Source organism: Catharus ustulatus, chromosome 3, assembly GCF_009819885.2.
Source record: "Catharus ustulatus isolate bCatUst1 chromosome 3, bCatUst1.pri.v2, whole genome shotgun sequence".
NCBI classification, from domain to species: domain Eukaryota; kingdom Metazoa; phylum Chordata; class Aves; order Passeriformes; family Turdidae; genus Catharus; species Catharus ustulatus.
In genome coordinates this window covers 71,913,631-71,934,375 of record NC_046223.1, presented here as the reverse complement: position 1 = coordinate 71,934,375, position 20,745 = coordinate 71,913,631, and the positions used below count along the sequence as shown (strand labels likewise).

The 20,745-nt window shown below is 44.7% G+C and overlaps 1 protein-coding gene across 2 annotated transcripts; it reads right to left on the bottom strand.

Annotated features, from left to right (window-relative positions):
• Nucleotides 1-1,970: 1,970 nt before the first annotated feature.
• On the bottom strand, nucleotides 1,971-12,781 carry CD164 (CD164 molecule). 2 transcript variants are annotated; one of them, XM_033056190.1, is made up of 4 exons: nucleotides 12,596-12,781; nucleotides 8,567-8,803; nucleotides 7,411-7,491; nucleotides 1,971-5,032 (listed from the first exon to the last, which is right to left on the bottom strand). In XM_033056190.1, the coding sequence occupies exons 1-4, from the start codon at nucleotides 12,684-12,686 to the stop codon at nucleotides 4,872-4,874; spliced, it is 570 nt and encodes a 189-aa protein (XP_032912081.1). In that variant the 5' UTR covers nucleotides 12,687-12,781; the 3' UTR covers nucleotides 1,971-4,871. The 2 variants fall into 2 exon arrangements, with proteins under 2 accessions (XP_032912081.1, XP_032912082.1); XM_033056191.1 differs by having other exon boundaries at nucleotides 8,567-8,794.
• Nucleotides 12,782-20,745: the final 7,964 nt, after the last annotated feature.

The following is a 20,745-nucleotide window of genomic DNA, read 5'->3' as shown; positions in this document are numbered from 1 at the left end:
GGTGTGTTGTAACAAAAACTGAATTCAGTCCATAACTGTGTGCAGCAGAAGGATGATTTTCTGAAAGGCATAGCAATTTTAATAGCATCAGGAAGCTCTAAGTTTCCTTCATTCCCATACAGGCTTTCCAGAACTACAGCTAAGTTTTTGGCAGTTTCTCATCATATATAACTGAGTCATGTCAATACACATTCATACTTGATACACTACCCACATAAGCATCAAGGTCATGATGTGAAACTGACGTTTCTTCCCCCAGAGCTGGTTATCATTTCAGTCAGCAACCACAGAACTGAATACCCTCTGTTCTCTTGCTTGAGCATGCTGATAAATTCCCTGGCATGTGGGGACTGAGGGAACTGGCAGATGAAGCTGCTATCCATCACATGTGAGAAGTCATGGCAGTCAGGTTTAGTTCCCACTGACTGGAAAAGGGGAAATGTAATCCCATTTTTAAAAACAAAAAAAGGAAGGCCCAAGGAACTGGTCAGCGTCACCTTGGTGCCTGGCAAGATGGAGCCAGTCCCCCTGGAATTTGTGCTAAAGCACATGGAAAATAAAGAGGCAATAAGTGACAGCCAACACAGCCTCACTAAGGGCAAATTGTGCCTGACCAATCTGGTGGCTTTCCACAATGGGATTACAGCATTGGTGGGTGAAGGAAAAGTGACGATATCACTTACCTTGATCTGCACAAAGTGTTTGACATTGTCCTTGTCTCTAAACTGGAGAAACAGATGTCCTTGTCTCTAAACTGGAGGTTTGACAGATGCCCCATTGGGTGGATAAGGAATTGGCTGGATGGCCACACTCAGAGCTGCAGTCAATGGTTCAATGTCCAAGGGGAGATCAGTGACAAGTGGTGTCCTCAGGGCTCGCTATTGGGACCAGCACTTTGTTCAACATCTTTGTGGGTGACACAGACACTGGGATCAAGGGCACTCTCACCAAGTTTGTGATGACACCAGGCTGAGTTGGTGCAGTGGACAAACTGGAGGGGAGGGATGTCATTCAGAGGGACCTTGATAGGCTCAAGAGGTGGGACTGTGCCATCCTCATGAAGTTCAATAAGGCCAAGTGCAAGGTCCTGCCCTGCGTCAGTACAATCACAAAAATACAGGCTGGGCAATGAATGGATTGAGAGTAGCCCTGAAGAGAAGGACCCTTTTGGTCAATGAGAAGCCCAACATGAACTGGCAATGTGCACTCACAGCCCAGAACAACAACAGTGTCCTGGGGTCGATCAAGCAAAGTGTGATCAGGAGGTCATGGAAGGTGATTCCTGCTCTCCACCCTGTTCTTGTGAGAACCCACGTCGAGTACTGCATCCATTGGACCTGCAGGAATGAGTCTAGAGGCTGCCCAGAGCACCTGCAGATACCCCATCCCTGGAAATGTTAAAGCTCCTTCCAACCTGGCCTTGGTGCAACCTAATTTAGTGAAAGGTGCTTCTGCCCAGGGCAGGGGAGTTGAAACTAGATCCTCAAAGTCCCTGCCAATCACAACCACTCCATGGTTCTATGCAATCTGGAAAGAAACAAGGCTCAGAGCAACACCTTTTTCATGAAAGTTCTAACAGCTTCTGTGCAAACAGCAGCCCCTCTTCCACCTAACATCCAGTATTACAAACTTTGCCCAGAAAGACTGGTATTAAGCCTCACAGGTTGTTACAAGTCTAACACTTAATGCACACTTTGCTCCTCTTTGGCTTTAAGCAGAAAACAAGAGTTAAACCAACATCGAAAAATATGACCTGCATGAAAATTCTTTTTGAGATAATTCTAAATCTGAATCAGTATTGTTAAATACAAAATTTATACTGTTTTTAGGGGAACTAACTCTTCATACCTTGCATTCTTCCTCTTTCCCTTAGTATTTCTCAATTCCCATGGGAAACAGCACATCTCTAAGGCAGCAAGCAGACATTGCTCTTGAGGATTGCTCACATTAAATAAAGTTCACAGGTAAAATTCCATTCAACAGATTTTATTTATCAATTTGGTTTTGCGATTACAACTGCTTCAGTTTCCTTCCACTGAAGACAAGATACAAACTTTTACAGCAACACTTGCAGAGAACATTCGTAAGGTAACAGCTTGGTATTTGCACAAGTTGGCTTCAAGAAAAAGCCAGATAGAAGAGTCACTACGATTCAGTGCCTAAAACTGATTTAGGGGCAAATACAACTACAGATCTATGAGCTACCTTCCACTTCAAAACACAAGGCCAAGAAAAACTGCAAGTTGTTACTTCAGGTTTTTTGCTAGTACATAGCACAGATCAGCTGATACTGCATTTCAGAGGAGTAATTACTTTCAACAGTGAGGCAGCCAAGCACATGGTGAAGATGTATAACTCAGCCTCCCTTCCCCAAACAACTAAAAAGGGAAACAATTCAAGCCAGAACTCTGAACTGTGGAATTACACCTTGCTGGCAAGGCTAATGAGCAAGAGGTGTGTAGTGCAGGCCTTCTAGAACATAACTAAATTGATACAGCACAAACTTAAGTTTTTCAAATAGGCATTTATACATGCCAGAGATTCCTGGGTTTCCTACAGTCTTGGAAAATAGCAATTGCTGGCACCACAACAAATTTAGTAACTAAGGCAAGGTATTCCTTCTACCCTTTTAAACAAAATTTGAGGCAAACAAGTAAGCAATTTTAAGGCACTTTCAACATTATTTTTAGTTTGCTTTACCAGCATACTTTATCAGCAACCTAAATCAGGATTAGCAAAGCTCATGAATAAGCATTTCAGCAACATTAACTTTTTAGTGGCAATGTTTTTCATGCTATGAAGTGTAGGGCTTCTCTGCAAGTTTCCCAAAAGAGCCCTTTGAGGCCAAAAGTTGTATATGACACATAGTTTGCTTTGCTGAGCTAAAGGCAAACTATCATATTTCAAAAAGAGTATTTTGTTCGCTTCAAAGCACAGAATACAAGCTCATGGATTTTTAACAAATAAATGTAGTAAAATAGTTCTTAGATAGGGAAAGGACAGATTTAAGCAATTTCACAATAAGGCCAAGGATATATCATCTAACTCACACATATACTGTTGCTGAAAACTGGCTGCTCACTGCTGTTTTCATAAACCTGAGCTGATTGTCTTAGTTTTGTTTAGAAAACCAAAAGCTAATGAACTCTAAGATACAGTACTGGTGAGTAACCTCAGCACTTTGTAGCAATTTGAGTTTTGTATGCAGCACAATAGAAACAATGCCACTCAAACTAGAAGAACACAAGAAAGCAACACTGTACACTTCAAGTTTCCAACTAAAATGCACTTAATTTGCTTCATAATTCAAGTCCCACCGCCACGACTATTATCTGCTATCGATGCTATTTTTGTATTGGGCGCCAAATTCTAGTCAAGTCAGAGCTAGTAAGACAGTACTACAGATTATCCCAAAACTGATGATCAGGGGATATCACCAGAAGCTATGCATTATGTGCTACCTCCACCACTTGACTTTCTCTCTATTTCCATTTTTCCTGTGTTTATTTTCACAGGTGCTCAAGTCAGTTTGCATTGGAGATGACGTACCTTTGATACGTGGATCACATGGCTGATCCAGCCAAGGGTAAAAAAAAAAAACCTAAACTATTTGGCTGAATCCTTAACCAGTTCACTGCAAGGTGACACAAACCTGAAGCTAGGAAGGGGAGAAGGGAAAGAAAAAAGGTGTAGCCTGCAATCCCAGGATTACAGCAATCCTGAATAGGATCAAATCAGCAGATCCTCTGAACAACTCATTGCTCCTTCAGCAATCAGACATACAGGAAAGTAATAAAGAAAAAAACAACAACCCAAGCTCCTGAAATTAATTGCAACGAGTTTTAAGAACCGTTTGAATAACAAAAACATGAGGATTTCCCAAACATCAGTATTTCAAGTATAAATGCGGGCTGTTGCCTTTTTATGCAGGGAGTGAACTGAATTATATCACTAATTTTATGGTTGATCTTTGTAAGCCAGAACAAAAGGCAAACAAGTCAAAGCTTCTGTTTGTGGCTGAACATTGTTGTACCGTACTCCTCACTCTAAAACAAAATCACTAAGGGACAGTTATTCTAGGGAATTTTTTTTTAAACTGGAATGCTCAAGTCACTTGTATTCTATATTCCTATGTAAAGCTAATACTTAAAAGTTTTATTCATCTTTGAGATAGCTGGGACATGCTTATAGCCTACTGAAATTTAGTCTTTTAAGGCACTAATATTCATTTCCCCATTAGAAGGATTATTCCTACATCCACCCTCAACATTAACTGGAAATGGCATAGGAATTCTGTTTGGAATGAAGAATTTTATGAGGCAACTACTATTCTTGTGTGAAAAAAAATAGGGTTATGTAATTCTGTTAAGACATTATCTAATTCTACATTTTTGTCCATCTTTCTAGCAACACACTGTAAGAGCCATAAGCTACTATAAATGGTATTTCACTCCCTGAAATCAGTCACCAATAATTCACATCTTGATAAAACTGAAGGGATATTGTATCAGATGTTGTTTAAATTAGCCTTCAGAGTAAGTAATTTTAAGATTGTCTACTGAACAGTGTTGCCACTGAATAAGAATCTCTGAACATTCTACATTTGGCATATCAAGAAGAGTCCCACATCAGCAGCCACTAAAGGAAAATAAAACAGCCATTAGAACCCATGCAGCATATTGCAAGTAATCCTGTTGAAGAGATTCATATCACATCTTGCCAAGTATAACGTTGCAAAAATATTCATTTAAAGTCTTCTTTTAGAGATTTAAAGGATATTATGAACTGCTGTCTTCCATGAGCAACAGAAAATATTTTGGTTCAGTGAACTACAGGTGTTGGGCTACTAGTCCATTACCAAGGGGCAGGTCCTAAAGCGTGTGGTAATTTCGGTCTTTAGATCTGCAGAATTTGTACAGAAAGAAAATAACAGCCTGCAGACCCAGAACAAGGACAATTCCACCTATGAAACTTGCAGCATCGAATGTAGATTTGCGTGGAACAGGCACAGGAGTCACAGTAGTATTTGAACCTGTTAAACACCAAATTAGAAACTGTAAGTGCACAATGCTCACAACAGTTTTACAGATTTTAGTGCTGGGTTCTTTGTATTAGGATTACTCAAAACACCAATAAGAAAACAAAAAATACAGTAATTTCACGAATACAAGCCGCACCAATTTGACCAAAATTTTGGTGGAAACCCGGAAGTGCGGCTAATATTCCGGGGCGGCTAATCTATTAACAAAATTCTAAAAGCTGCCAACACGGAAGTGAGAGCCCGCGGCAGCCCCAAGCCAAGCTGGAGCCCGGCCGGCCCCGGCAGAGGTGGGAAAGCCTGGCAGAGGCGGGGCCAGCAGTGTCGGGGGCGGGCGGCAGAGCCTGAGCCAGCAGGGCGGGGGAGCCCGGGAGAACTGGGGCTAGCAGTGCAGGGGAGCATGGCAGAAGCAGGAAGGCCGGCGGGTGGGGCTGCCTGGCAGCGGGGGAAGCCCAGCATAATCGGGGCCAGCAGCGTGGGGGAGCCCGGCGGTGCGGGGGCCTGCAGTGCCGGCCAGGGCGAGGAAACGCGGCGGCGGTGCAGACGGGAGGGGGCGGCCGGCGAGCCTGGTGGCGGCGGCGGCAGCCCTGCCGGCGGGGCGAGCGAAAGCGGCGCTCGCGAAAGCGCCGCCGCGAGCCGCGAACCGCGAGCGCGCCGCCGCGAGCCGCGAACCGCGAGCCGCGAGCCGCGAACCGCGAGCCGCGAGCGCGCCGCCGCGAGCCGCGAGCCGCGAGCCGCGAACCGCGAGCCGCGAGCCGCGAGCCGCGAACCGCGAACCGCGAGCCGCGAGCGCGCCGCCGCGAACCGCGAGCGCGCCGCCGCGAGCCGCGAGCCGCGAGCCGCGAACCGCGAGCCGCGAGCGCGCCGCCGCGAACCGCGAGCCGCGAGCGCGCCGCCGCGAACCGCGAGCCGCGAGCCGCGAACCGCGAGCCGCGAGCCGCGAGCGCGCCGCCGCGAGCCGCGAACCGCGAGCCGCGAGCCGCGAGCGCGCCGCCGCGAGCCGCGAACCGCGAGCCGCGAACCGCGAGCCGCGAAAGCGCCGCCGCGAGCCGCGAAAGCGCCGCGGGGCGGGCGCGGCGCTCGCGAGGCGCGGCGCGGGGCGAGCGAAAGCGGCAGCGGGGCGGACGGCGAGCCCGGCGGCGGCAGCCCTGCCAGCCGGGCGAGCGAACGCGGCAGCGGGGCGGTGCTGACGGGAGAGGGGGGCCAGCGAGCCCGGCGGCGGCGGCAGCACCACCCGGCCAGCCCCGCCGAGCCGTGGCGCTGAGCTGGGCCACCCGGCCCCGTCGGCAACCATGAGCGGGCCGAGCCTGCCTGGCCCCGCCCCGAGCCAGTAAAGCCCGCTATGCCGCGATCCTCTTACTAATTGGCCAATTTGTGAAAGCTGCGCACGGATTCTCGCTACGAACGAAAGTGCGGCTAATATTCGGGGTGCGGCTTATCTATTGACAAAGACAGCAACATTGTCGAGGCACCGGGGGTGCGGCTTATAATCCGTGCGGCTTGTATTCGTGAAACTACTGTAATCAAAAGTGAAGCCATGTCAGCATCTGTATTTAGATTAGTGGTACTGAAATTCTGATTAAATGCCGTTTGTACAAGGCTAGAGTTATTTATAGACAAACTGTTCTGAACCTTAAAACTGAGCAATACCCAGCTGGACTTTATTTTTACTTCAAAAAGCCAAAGCCTTCCTCCTTTACATAGAATATATTATTGATATGCTCACATTCAAGACACATTCCCCAGCTGTTGCACCTTGCTCCAGTTTTTTTTTTTTGCTTAAATTTAACACACATTGTTGTCTTCCATCTACTGTACTTTACCACAAGAGTTAGGCTTAAAAAAACCCAGCTGAAGTCACAAATACAAGCCTGGAAATAACAGCCGTCTGCTGATGGGTAGTTTTAAAGAGATTTCCTTTGTGACAGCTTTTCAGGAAATGGCACATTTAGGACTGATTTGGAAATAAAATACTTCAGCTTACTGCCATCACAGAATTTCATTTAACAAAAACAAAAAAACCCATCCCATTATTATCCTGCAAAAAGAAAATACTACCTCCCAAAGACATGGGAAATAACAAGGGACTTCCAACCACACTATTAAAATCATCGAGCTGATCTCAGTTGATCAACACATTTCGGACTTTTTACATCTTGCCAATTAGCTCTGTTTCTCAGGCTATATAACCTTGTTACTTGCATACCTCACCTTAACAAAATTAGACTTGCCATAAAGTTAGAAGTGACAACACCACATACACCAATACTACTTTAATGTTGTCACTTGGTGAATCTTTCAAGAAAACACTTTTAAAATGACACTGATTTCTAAGTAATTTATGCTTTAATGATGGCAGTTGTAGCAGTTACCTGCAGGAGTGGCTGTCGTGGTAGCTGAAGCAATGGTAGTTTTAGGCACAGGAGCATGAGTAGTTGCATTGGTGACATTGGCTGTTTGAAAGAAGACAGTATGTAAACACCATAAACTCCAAAGCAAAGTTTGCAAGCAAATTCCTATACAAATGATTTTTCCTGTTTTGCTTTAACAAGGATAAGCTTGGCCCTCAATCTGTATCCCACACAATTTAGGTGAAGCCAAGTTTCTGCAACTAGGATTATTTTCAAACTTGCATACTATTGTTATGCAAATATTTCATGGTTCTCCACAGATCTGTGATTCTCTGTTCAGACAAAACTACTTTTCTTTGAAGCACTCATATAAATGCTGGTATTTGAACAAGTATCAAGAGATCTGCTTCAAGACAACTGAGAATCTGCATCAAGGCAAAGGGTTTTCATTTAAACCTTCATTAGAATCAGTATTAATTGTACTAAAAAAGTACTTAGTGTAATAACTCCAGACAAGAGATACACACTCTTTCTTCTTCTGTCCTCAAAACACTAACTGTGAATGCCATCATTGGAATAAAACCACTCACCTAAAATGAAACTGTCTCCTAAAAAACTTCCATTATCAAGCCACATAAGCTGGGTCTCTGACCTCTCCCCCTCCCCTGAAGATTAGTTTTACTAAAAATTAATCAGTATTCCACTATGTGCCTGGGATAAGTGTCAACATTTGTGAGTTTACTCAATGCTAAACATCACCCTACTGTACATTAGGCTGTTCTGAGCCTAATCGAATACCAACTTGTTACCTCCTAGTTCCCTTGATCAGCAAGTTCTTAAAGATCAGGTGATTTAAAAAAAAATAATTTCACTGTGGAGATGGCAAAGAAATTTTTGGAGAAAAAAACAAACCACCAAAACCAAACTCCTAAGAATTCATGATTAGTGGCAATTACTAACTCAATTACCACTGAGTCAATTTTTAACACAGAAAATGCTTCCTGCTCAGCATAACTAAAATCCACCTCTTCCAAACTTTGGAACCATTTATGCATTCTGCACATCAGATTTTTAGTAGCCAACCTGCTATAGTGAATTTGGGAAGAAGGCCCTGTGTTTCATGTTATTCGCCAGTTCCTAGTTTCGGGTTGTTCTGAGTTCAGTGCTTCTGTATTACCTATAGGAGTATGAGCTGTGGTGGAAGAACTGGGTGTGGTAGCATTGGAAGCCGCCGTGGTCACGTTGGAAGATGCTGTGGTCACGTTGGAAGACGCCGCAGTTGTTTTGGAAGAAGCCGTGGTTGTGTTGGAAGAAGCCGTGGGGGCCTTGGTGGGTGTCACAGGGACACTGGTAGGTGTTACAGTGACACTGGAAGAGGGCTTAGTAGTACTGGTAGGAGGAGGAACTATGGAAGTTATGAAAAAATAAAGAGTAACATTAGAGAGATTAATGACTGTCTTAAACTGAAAAACAACCCAACAAAACAACATCAGCAGGCACAGCTTTAGGCATTTCATACAGCACTGATTTTTACTCTAGTTTTAGTTTGAGATTACAAAGCTTTTGAATCCACCATACTAAGAGTAAAGTCTTGTCACAGCAGGCAGCCCAATCAAGCCAGCATTCAGTTAACAGCTCAGGATTCCTTAAAGCAAACCTGAGTGAGAAGAACCCTACTGTCCAAGCAGAAACTGTGCATGCTTTACACAGGAGAACACTAAGTACAGAGCACTGCTTCCCAACCTCACTGCAACTGAGACTGAACCTGAGCTATCAAGTTCAACTATAAATCAGAGTTGGCTAGACAACTGAATCAGAATGGAGGGAAAATCAATTAAGAATTTAAAAATTTTGCTACAATTCCTATTCAATTGTTGTTGGATGTAGGTGCTGTAAGCTTCTGCACACATTGTACCAAAAAAAACCCCTCACAACCTCCAAAACAAAAAAAGTTGTACTGGGTTGATCACACATAGACAGCTTACCTAAACTAATACATCTGTAAGCCTCCTGATGAAAAAGTATGCCCAGAAGCTCTTAATGCTCAGGCTCACTCAAGTGTGGTTATTTACATCTTGAGAACAATTCAGCAGGGTGGGAAATCAGAGCTGTTTCTACAGAGATAGTTTGGATATCTCAGAATCTTCATTCTCTTGGCTCCCACTTGCATCTAGGTAGTTTAAGGTCAGGTAAAAGGCTGCCTACGTTTTTCCTATGTCAATCCCTTGAGGCAGTGTTGAGCCAAAACAACTGAGAGTCAATAAGGTATACAGATTTCTCTCACACATACAAAGACTCCTTACTATTTATTTCCAATTATTGACAATTTATTTCCTTCAATTTGTAGAAGTTAAACACAACAACCCGATAATGTCACCACAAATTCAACAGGAACAAACTGTAGAAACACTTCTCAGATACAGACCAAGGCATTGTAACAGCATACTGTCTTTGGAAAGCACTAAAAAATGGTTCTTTCAGCACTCCTGATTAAGAGGTGATTGTTACAATTTTAGAAACAACACACAAGTCCAAGTCAAAAGGAATTATTTCTGGCTGTCACCACCACAAGATAGCCCAAAGCAGCATAGAAGCTTCATCTCTGCTGGTGTGAGTGAGCTAGTCCCTTTAGCAAAACTGTTCAATTCACCTAGACAGAATTTTCATTTGCTGCTCTAAATCTTAAAACCAGAAAACCCTGTTTTAAAGTTCATTTCTTAACAGCATTCAGAAAAAATGAAATTGGGGGACTTTCACAAAAGTGAAATTCAAGATCTTATCTAAATTATTTATATCCTGTAAAACTGCTTTGCACAACAAGCACAAAAGTCTGAAGTAGATATGCAACTGAGCACATTCCTAGAATGAAGGCTTTATCTTAGGCAGTTTAAAATCTTAGACCCTGTATTTCACAACTGCATGAAAATTTGAGCTAGTTAATTAAAACTGGAAGGTCCATAAGCTCTTCCTATTTACAGATAATATGGTATACACTAGTGAAGATACCAAAGTCCACTAAATTAATTTTGCAGTTCATTGAAGCCTCAGATGGTAAGTGCTTGTTTACTTTTGATTACATTTTTCCTTTAGGTAATTCAGCCGCTATAAATAGCCCTACAGCAGAAAGCAATTAAAGTATGGGAAATAAAGACAAGAACCTGGAGAAATCCATGTACACATGCATAAAGAAGAGAGCAGAGAAAAAAGTCAATCTATTTGTATTTTGATCACAGCAGAAGTCAGCAATCTAACCAGTCCAGCTGCTTTTTTACATCAATCTCAGTCAAACATTGTTAACTTAAAACCACAATGACAACACATCCACTAACTGGATCAAGTAAAATCTTCTCCCAATCTAGCTTTACCACATTAGTTTTAATAGAGACTTACTCATACAGCCATCAAACTCAGCAATCCCACATACAACCCACAACTCCTTCTGTTGCATGCTCTCCAGCACATTTCATATCGTATCCACCCACTCCAGGCACCTTGGGGTGACCTTTCACTTTTCTCCATGAAAGGAACACTGCTATCCACAGATCTCTGGCAGTCAGCACGCTCATTTACCTCTCAAGTAACAACTACAAATACATTAACCAACTTCAGTACTCTGACAAACCAAAGTAAGCCTGAATCCACACGGTCTTTCTCTTGGTTATGGCAGGATCAGGTCAGAAAGGCTGGCACAATTTCTCCCTCTTTTACATAAGAAGATATGAAAAGACCTTTGTGGGTTTGCTTGAAATGAGGTGTGCAACAGCTGCCCTATTCCCTCCAGGAAAGCAGCACTCAAAGCACTTCAAGAGCTTTATGACTGTTTCTCAATAACAGATTTCAGGGGGTAAAAAAAGTCAGTCAGTGATGGTGGGTATATATCTGAGGAATGATCACAGCACACACAGTGGCCTCTGACAAATGAGCAACCTTCACTTTTGTAGATTCCTCACCGGTAAGAGGAAGACAGTCGGTAGAGCCAATTTATACCAAGTACATTGGGACTTCTAATTTAGTTTCAAAAACAGCCTTCCCAGACTAACATGGGGAAGGATCAGATTTGCAAGAGTAAAGGATCAGGAGATGTTTTTAACAATGAGCTGTTAACTTCAGAATCTGTGGCAGGGTCTCAGACACCTCCTGCTGTGAAGGGTTCTCCTGGGGTCTTTTACATAGGATAACAGCAAGATATCCCCCTCAGCAGACGCCTGTTCTTCACTGAAAAAAAAAAAATTAAAAATACTCTGATATCACGAACTAAGCTTTCCAGCCTGGGAAAGTTGACGTTTGCTCCCAAGATAAACCCGCCGTACGGGCTCTCGGACAGGGTAAATTCGGATACTCCCCTCGCCCTCGAGGAGGAAACCAGGAACCAGCGGAGGGCTCCGTCCCGCCGGCCCAGCAGCGCCCTCTCCCGCCGGAGCGGAGAGTTAACCCCTGGCAGAGCAGCACAGGCTCCCGCAGGATGGGCGTCCCGCATCCCGACGGGAGAGGAGATCCCTACGGGCTGGAGCAGCGGCGACCGGGCAGCGTCACAGTCGGCTGCACCCAGCGCCACTACGGAACGCGGTCAGGGAACACTGAAGCGCTCCCAGACAACTTTTTGTCTTTTTTGTTGCTGTCTCCGCGTTTTGGGGCTCGCGGCACACTTCGCGGTTCTCGGCCCCGCAAACACTTCGGCAAACAGCCCACAGGGCTGTGGGCAACTCGGGGCAAACCCACGGGACGAGTAACGGGGCTCACAGCGGGATTAGGACCACGCGGCAGCAGGGGAAGCCAGAACGACACGGCCGCACCAAGGCACCGCCGCTCCCAGACCCGTTCCAAGGGTGCAAGAAGCAGCCGCGCACAATTCCCTGGCATCGGCTCCCCCCTCTAGCGGGGGATAACACAGGATAACGGGTCCCAGACCGGCACAGGCAGGAGAGCGGCCCAAAAGCTCGGAGAGCGGCGGCCGGGGCGCCCAGGAAGCGGCGGCGGCGGCCGAGCGGGCGGCAGGGGAGTGCCGGGCGGGTCCCGGCGGGTCCCGGGGCCCCGCAGCGCTCCCGGCCCGCCGCCCGCGGAGGGGCCACACCAGGGAGCACAGACGGACAGCCCCGGCGGGCTCGGTGCGCGGAGCCCGCCTCGATCCCCACAGCGCCGGGCACGGGGCGGGGCTGCCCCGTCAGCAGCTCCCGGAGGGAAGGGGGGGAGGGCACGAATCACTCACCGTTGGTCTGCGCTGCGACCGCGGCCAGCCCACAGAGGCAGCACACCACGACGACGAGAGGAGACGAAAGTATCCTAGGTGCCCGACCCATGACGGCGATGCGATAAAACGAAGAGGCTGCAGCTCCCGCTCCTGCTCGGCACTTCCCTGCCGCGCTCCGCTCCCGCTGCCGCCGCGCGCCGCCGCCCCGCCACGCCCCGCGCCCCTCACGTCACGGGAGCGCCGCGACTGGCCCCGCCCTCCGCCCGCGCCGGCGCTGTGGTTCCGCCCGGCTTCCTGCCCCCCCATCCGGCGGGTAATGGAACGGTCCGCAGCGCGGTATGCGACGCTGCTCCCCCACGTGACCCCGCCGCTATCCCGGGAGGCAGATTTTCCCGCCCGTCACGCGCAGCTACGTCACCGCGGAGGTCCCGCCCCCTCCCAGCTGCGTCCACTCATTGGCTGGGAGTGAGGCGGGGGCGGGGCCGGGGCCGGGGCGCGCGGTCGGTGCCGGTGTCGGTGTCGCGGAGCCGCGCGGGGCGGGCGGTGGAGAAGGAGCTGCTCGTTGCGACGCCCCTCTCCCATTTCTGCTGTGGCGAAACAGTGAACTGTGCTCAGTTGTGCTTAACTGGTAGTTTAAATGAATCGCATGTGAACCTTAGCAGTCTGCGTGCAGCACTTGCCCAGTGGCGTCCAGCTGTGCTCCCAGCAGCACTGGTGCCATCGCAGGGGGAAGCTGCACGGTGGGCGTTTGTGTAGGTCCAGGGTGAAGTGGCTGCGATAGTAGAAGGGAAATTGTACAAATTGTAACTCATATCTTTACAGCTGCGCTATACAGAGCACCTGGAGAAGGCTCCTTGGTCATCCCACCACTTCTTTTCGTGGACTTGGCAGTGTCGGGTTTTCAGTTGGACTCGAAGAAAGAATTTATCCAATCTAAGTGATTCTAAGAGTCATTGATTCCCCCCGGACACCTGGGTAGAGTTTCCCCTATTCCTATCACATTTTCTCTGTCCTTTGTTTTTCCCTATGGCTGCTCGAGTCCATATATATCATCATCAGTGGACTCTGCAATTAAAAGTTTGTGTAAATCTGCCTCAGCATTTTGTGCAGTGCCAACACAGGTGAATGTCGGGAAACCGAGGCTAACATTCATGTGTGCTTGTATTTAAGGAGAACTAAGCTGGAGCTATAAAGCAATTTTTATTATGGTCTAGGTCAAAGGACAAATGGAAGAGTTATAATCAGGGCAATTCCCCCTTGGTTCTCCTAAGTGTGAGCTGGACTTGTGCAGTAAAGAGGAAATAGCCAAAGAAATCCCTAGCTTAACCTTCCCATTTTACTTTCTTTCCTGAAGGTATTATATTGCCAAGAGCCAAGAGATCAATACAAATGGAGAAATTTTAAGGCAAGCTACCTATCATGGTTACTTCGTGAGCTACGGAGGGGCCTGTAGGGCTGCTGGTAACACATAATTTTGGTACATATATTGTGGTGCTTTCTGCTAGCAGGCAGGATGGCTAATGCTTTGCCTTCCTGCAAAGAAGTCTCAGGGAGAAAAAAAAAAGAAAGTTCTGTGAAGAAACAACAGCGAATCAGTTTTGTGATGTGAACTGGAGCCTTGTAACGGCTGCATTAAAATTACCAAACATTTTCTGTTGTATGTAAATGTCAGTAACATCAGAATTTAGTTCTGAAAAGTAATAAGGAAACGGAAGTCGCACACTGACTTTAGTTATTTCTCATTCTCCATTTTTACTGGAGTGGTAGTGTAAAATAATTTAGTTATTTCTACAGTATGACAAAAGTTTCTGGCCTTTTAATAAGAAATAATTTTCACATGCATTATTAAAATATGATATTTCTGTTCTACCTTTGAATAAACAGCATAAATTGAGGAGCAGCATAAATAAGAGTTGCAATGTAACCAAAATTGCAGGAAGCATGGAATAAGGGAGTTTTCTATGGATTCCATACATCCCTCCTGGCCATACCTGCAGAGATTTTTATGTTCTTCTGGGACAAGGGTCTTCTGCTTGGATCAGGGCTTGATTCAGAGGGTCTCTTGACATTTCACTAGACACAAGGTATTATTTGAACTCAGGTTTGCTTTTTTGCAGGTCCTGAGGGTTATAATGTTAAATATGTCTTCAGCAGTTATCAGTCTTTTATGAGGGATTGCAGGACAGTTCTGTTGATGTGCTGGACACATGAAGTGTAATGGTTGCTGCAATCTCCATTTCATTGGGAGTGCACACTAAGAATCCCTTCTTTTGAGAAAGTAATAGGACAGTTAAATAAGACAAAAGACAAGACTCTAATCAGTGTTTATGTATATGGAAAAAGTGGGAGAAAATGAAGTGCATTAAAAAATAGAACTAAGACTACCAGCAAGGGCAAGAACATTTCCACAAGTGAGGGAAAACATGTTTATCATTCTGGGGGCTGGTGGGAATCCAGAAAAAAGATAAATGTGGTTTGTCTGTTTTTTCTTATAGTCAGCATCTTGAGACATTGTAGCATACAGTCAGCAGGACCATGGCAGTCTGGGTTGTTGTTGTTGGATTTAAAACACCACATTCATCATTGGATTCAGTTCTCATTGCACTGTTATATACTTAGTGGTTAGTAAGGCATTTACCTCTGTTTTGAATCTATAAGGAATTCCAAGCACTGCATTACTGGAAAATTATGTCAAATCCTTGACAAAATGGGCAGAACCTAAGAGTCTCCAGATGCCCATTTTCGGGGAGCACATTTGAAACACAGCATATGCCCAGGATTTGGAGCAGATTGTGTTGTATCAATTGGTGCTTGGCAAGATCTGATGATGGACTGAAGAGATTCTACAGGAGTGTACAGCAGTTTGGGATGACAGCAGTAAATTAAAAACTAAATTTATTAGATAAACTGAAGGGAATATATATTTCCTTAATTTAGTAAACATTGGTTCCTATTTCCATATTGTTATTTCAAGTGCAAGGAAAGAGAAGTGCATGTGAAGTGTAAATATGTGGTGGGTGTTTTAGCAGAGAAAATACAGCATCTAAGGAGTTTTTGGGGTATTTGTTACCATTACATAATGATGCATTATTGTATCCTGGTGCCATTCACCATAATGGGGAATTGTTCAGAAATAACATGTTGACTTCAGTACCCGGAGCTTTGTAATCTTGTTTGTCTTTGTATCAGGTATGGCAGTAAATCCTGCTGTAGAGGTGTGTCCAACCAGGATTGGATACGGCCCCAAGGCACATCCGGGATGGTGCATGTGGTGCTGTGTGACATCAGGGGGTGCATTTAAGGTCCCTGTGTGTCTGTCCCCAGCAGGAATTCTGGGTGAGGACACTGGCACCTGTACTGTACAAGCTGCTGGCCTGAGGCAGGTAAGGTGGAGCTGTGTTTGGTACACATGAATTCTGTGTTACAGGTACTCAATCAGCCCCACCAGGTGGGGTGGAAAGGCTTCTTTTAATATAAGGAACAAATAAAATAATAGAATGGTTAGTGATAATAAAATAATAATAAATAATAAAATAATATTTAAAATATTTTCTTAACTCTTTTAGAGATAGAGATGCAGGCTGATGCTTTTAGCCTAAGGCAAGCCAGAGACATGACTTGAGAGGAAGAATGGAAGGCAACAAGTCTACTTACCTCTAGGTAAAATGGAGTGGAAGGAATGAACCTTTCACCATTGCAGCTGCAGCCAACCAGAGAATGAGGTCAGGCTGATTTAGGTGACCAAAGGAAAATAAAGCTGATGTTTAGATGGAGTTCTTGCAACATTACATCAATTTACTGTATTTTAATGTGAATTTTTTACTTGGTGATAGTGTAATACAGTGATATGCTTTGGCCTGTGTCAGGGCAGGAACATATTCCCTAAGAATTTAGCTGTGTCCTCAAGGCTGGCTGGCTGGCTGATAAAAATGCTTTGGTCACCTTGGGAGTTTTTCAATTGAAGGAACTTCAGGAGAGTCTCCACAACTTTTTCTCAGTAGATGTTTTTGTTCTGAGGTTCTTGCATCTCTCCCTTGCCTGAGATGTAACACCTGTGGGCTGCCTGTGCCTGGCCTTGGGTCCCACTCACCTGGCATCTGCTCTTGCTGTGCCCTGATAGCCTGGACCAGTGCTTCTTCCTTCACAGCAACTGAGGTACAGGCACAATTGAGCTCTGTTGCTCTGCCACCCGTTACTGTATCAAGATTTTTTCTATGAAGTTTGTAAAATCATTCCACTTACCTTTGTGCAATAGCTGCATTACATCATTCTGATCCATTTGATGTGCTGCATGGTTGATACTATCAGTAAAGTTCTTTCAGAACCAGTCTCTCCCCAAATACCTTTTTTTCTTCCCTGGAATTGGTGGCAAGAATTTTTTTGTCTGACTTATAGCTGGGGGTCATCAGTGAATTAGTGAAGGGTATCCCAAGCAATGAAGTATGTGAAGGGTAGTAGCAGAGAGCTGTAGCCATGATAGTCTAAAAAAGACGGTGAGGCTTGTCTGTAGAAAGGTGAAATATGTTGTTGGAGGTCTGTCTGATGCTATGAAAATGGATGTATACTCCAGAGATCCCAGGGCTTCCCCAGATCTGCGTGGAGTACCTACACAGCTGAGGAGCCATGCTCACAATTTCTGCTGCCTTTAGCAGCCCTCTTGGATCAGATTCAGAAACCCTCTGACCTCAGATTAGGTAAATTACCTTGTAGATAATGACTTTGGCTTCCAACTTTTGTTTCATCAGTGCTTGAATAAGCAGCAGGGAATGATTGGAGCCTACTGTGTCTGCTGTTTTAACACAATGTCCTTGTGCTTTTAACACAAAGTCCTTGTGCTTTTAACACATACGCCTGTGCAAAGAAAATTGGTGTGTAGTCTGAGGGCTTCTTTCATCACTTTTAATTTAAAGCAGTGTCCAAGGGAGTGTTTTGCTGTAGTAAGAAGCTCACCATAAAACCCCAATAAAGCAAAACTTGAAAGATACCAGTTTTTCTTACAGTGGTGACACATTACATAAATAAAATACTGTGTAATCCAGTAAGATAATAGTTTTCTCAGAATGCATGTTGCTGCCAGCTGTTCTTTATAGAAGGGTGTTTTTTTATATAGTTGCTGGGAAGGGAACTTCTCCAAACCCAGCAGCTGACAATGAGTCTTCACCTCCCCATTTGCTGACTGCCCCTGAATTCCCCAACTTTGTGCAGACCCTATGGCTTGCCTCTGGAATTGCATGTCCTCTGGATGCTTGTACAAGCTATTTTTCTGGTATGACACTTGAGAGGCAGCACAAGTGTTCCTAGTGACTTGATCAGAGATGTAAGTTGTAGCAGAAAATATGTTACAAAACATAATTTTGGATTAATATGAATATTCCATTTCTGTTTCATTGTTTATAGTCGGACTGCAGCTTGCAGGTACTGGGGAACCAGGCTTGAAAGATGCACTGTTGTTTCTTTGGGTGACCTCTTAATATTGGATGAAAGATTTTACCATGTTTTTTTCTGCCCGAGTGTCCTGCCATGACCAATGCAAATACAGTAATTATGGCTTGCCTGAAGAATTGTTATGCCTGAAATTCCAAATATTTCCTGGTTGTACTCCTACTGTTATAACTTTTTTCATGTGGTGTAACTTCAGCCAGTAGTCCCTGCCCAGTTCCCATGCATTGTTCTCTTAGATCCTGAGTGTATGACATCCAGCTGCACATCCAGCCATCATCCTTGTCACCAGGTCTGTGACTTCTGGCACAGGATCAGCTTTCTGATACTTGATGTGATGAGGCATTTGCCTGCCCTCAGAGTCCCTGAACATTGCCCACTGCCAGAGCATGTTTCTAGGCTCTGACATCTGCTCAGATCAGGTCATCTGGACTCAAATCACATACTGTGTTCTGCTTTGATCCCTTGTGGAAGATTAGAGAGACTGGGGTGGAAGCCACAGAGCAGACCTGCCATGGGTGACCAAACCAACAGCAAATAATCAATCAACTGGCCTCCTAACATTGTCCTCTGTTAGCCTTCAGAACAAAAATTGCTTTCCTGACTTTAAATATCTGAATATAATTTAAAATCCTTGCAAGAAATGAGCCACTAATCTCTGTCTCAATACTGAGTATGCAAAACTGTATATTTTCATAGCAGTAGTCTCTATAACTTACAAAAAATAATTCATCAGGAAATGTGGGGTTTTATGAAGAAAATATCACAATCTATTTTAATCTTTAAAACCTATGAAGTTAAAAAAAGACTCTCTAGGCAGATTGATTTGAAATGTTCCTACAGAACATTTAATTCCTGTATAGTAGTCTGTGTATAGATTGCAGAATGCTTTAGAAAATGGAAGGATGAAATGTGTTACAGGCTTCTTAGCTAGCTGCAGATATACAAAGGTATTTTAGGTTAAAGAATCTTCTTGCTTTGTAGCATAAGTAAAGAAAAACCTAAATCCCCTTGCTAAAATTAACATGATCTTCATACTCTGAGCTTCTGGAGATCACTTTGGGTCTATGCCCTCTTCGGGCAATCAGTTAAAACATTTGCTGATTTGTTCCCATTAACTTAAGATCGTTACTTTTCATTAAATCCACGGACTTAAACTTGGACAAAATCAGGTCTCTCCAAATACTTCCCTAATTCAGCCTTCCCCATCTTACCCTGGCACTGTTCTGTGTTTAGTGGCTCATACAGTGATCCCAGGAGCAAAGGTCACTCGGCACAGCACTCTTGGCAGAGCTGGGAATAGGGGTGGCTGAGCTGCACTCTGATTGTGTCCAGGTTGCCCTGGCACAGCAGGGCTGATTTAGCCTTGTGTCTGCATCCAAGCTCCACAAATGAGTGCTCTTTCCTTTAAACCTCTCTTTCCAGCCTGAATTTTGATCTTACACACACCTTCTCTTCTTTTAATGCTCATCTGGAGCCATCCATGCCCTACCTCTGCACTGTGTGCCAGAGAGATCTTGCATGTAAGAAATCACTGACAGTCATCTTGGGTTATATATTTACATGACACATAACTAACTTCATAAATAATATTTTTCTCTGTTTCAGTGGCAGTAGTCACTTTTTAAAAAATTGAGACCATTTGCTATAAATAATTACTTAAATCTTCTGCCTGCTCTAGCATTTCTTGGTCTTAGGTTCTTGCAGCCCAACCTGATTTCAAGAACATTACTTTTAGTTTATAGTAGTCAGTGCAGGATCAAGTGTTTGACATTCACTGAAGCCACAGTTCTACAAACATATTTTTCTTCTTTTTTGTCCGAGATGTCATTTTACCATATCAGTGCTTGTAACTATATAATCATATTTCCCATAAATTATAGGTGTGCTATGTTCACAGATCTTTTTCTCTTTTCCTGTAAAAAATACTTCTTAACACCTTGTGAACATTTCTCATTAAGCAAAAAAAATAAAAATGTTTCCAAGCCATTCACATGAGCAAGAATGGTTTTGTAAATGAAAGTCATCATGGTCTGTAAAAAGCTAAGTGGGCAATAGTGCTCTACCTTAAGCAGGCAGGAAAACCATCTGGGAATCATGAATTGAAAGTCCCACAGTTAATTGTCTTGCAGGCTACTGTAGGCCTTTTGTTATATGAAGGTACAGCCTTCAGTGTTTGGAGGATCTCCATGTCCTTGATCACTTGCCTACAGGAGGGAGAAAGTGCACATGGGATCCATCTCCATCCAAAGCCAAGCTCTGCAGCCTCTGTTTTGTGTGGGGCCGTTACAGACCCAGGCACCTGTTTCCGACTGACAGGCTACATTCACTATGCTCTCTAGAAACAGTTCTTGATTAAGTAGCCTCCAGCTGGCATTTTAGGAGAGGTGAAAATACTATGGCTTTATGCAGCTACATTTATTTAAAGAAGCAAGTGTTGTTCCATGTGCCCCAGCTACAAATGGCCAGTACTTCTGAGATGAAGTCAGGAGACACTGTGAGAAGTGACAGTATTGGAAGTGACTCCCTGTGAAATATCCTTAATTTCCTTCCTTCACAGCACTAATCTGAATCCTGAAAATAGTCCAACATTTTGCGCTCTCTTTGATTTTCAGCCTGTCCTTCTCCCACGCTGTGGGAGGACAAGCTGTGCCTCCTGCAGATGTCGGCATGGCAATGGATGCCAGCAGAGCTCCATAAAGCTTTGCACCATATCCCATCCCATCCCA

Bases quoted from the DNA above. Each gene is read 5' to 3' on its own strand.
- CD164 (XM_033056190.1), bottom strand. From the start codon at position 12,686: ATGGGTCGGGCACCTAGGATACTTTCGTCTCCTCTCGTCGTCGTGGTG. The intron at 8,804-12,595 runs GTGAGTGATTCG...ATTTTTTCATAA, and splicing joins GGTCGCAGCGCAGACCAACG to CTTCCATAGTTCCTCCTCCT. The intron at 7,492-8,566 runs GTAATACAGAAG...TCTTTCAAACAG, and splicing joins CACAGCTCATACTCCTATAG to CCAATGTCACCAATGCAACT.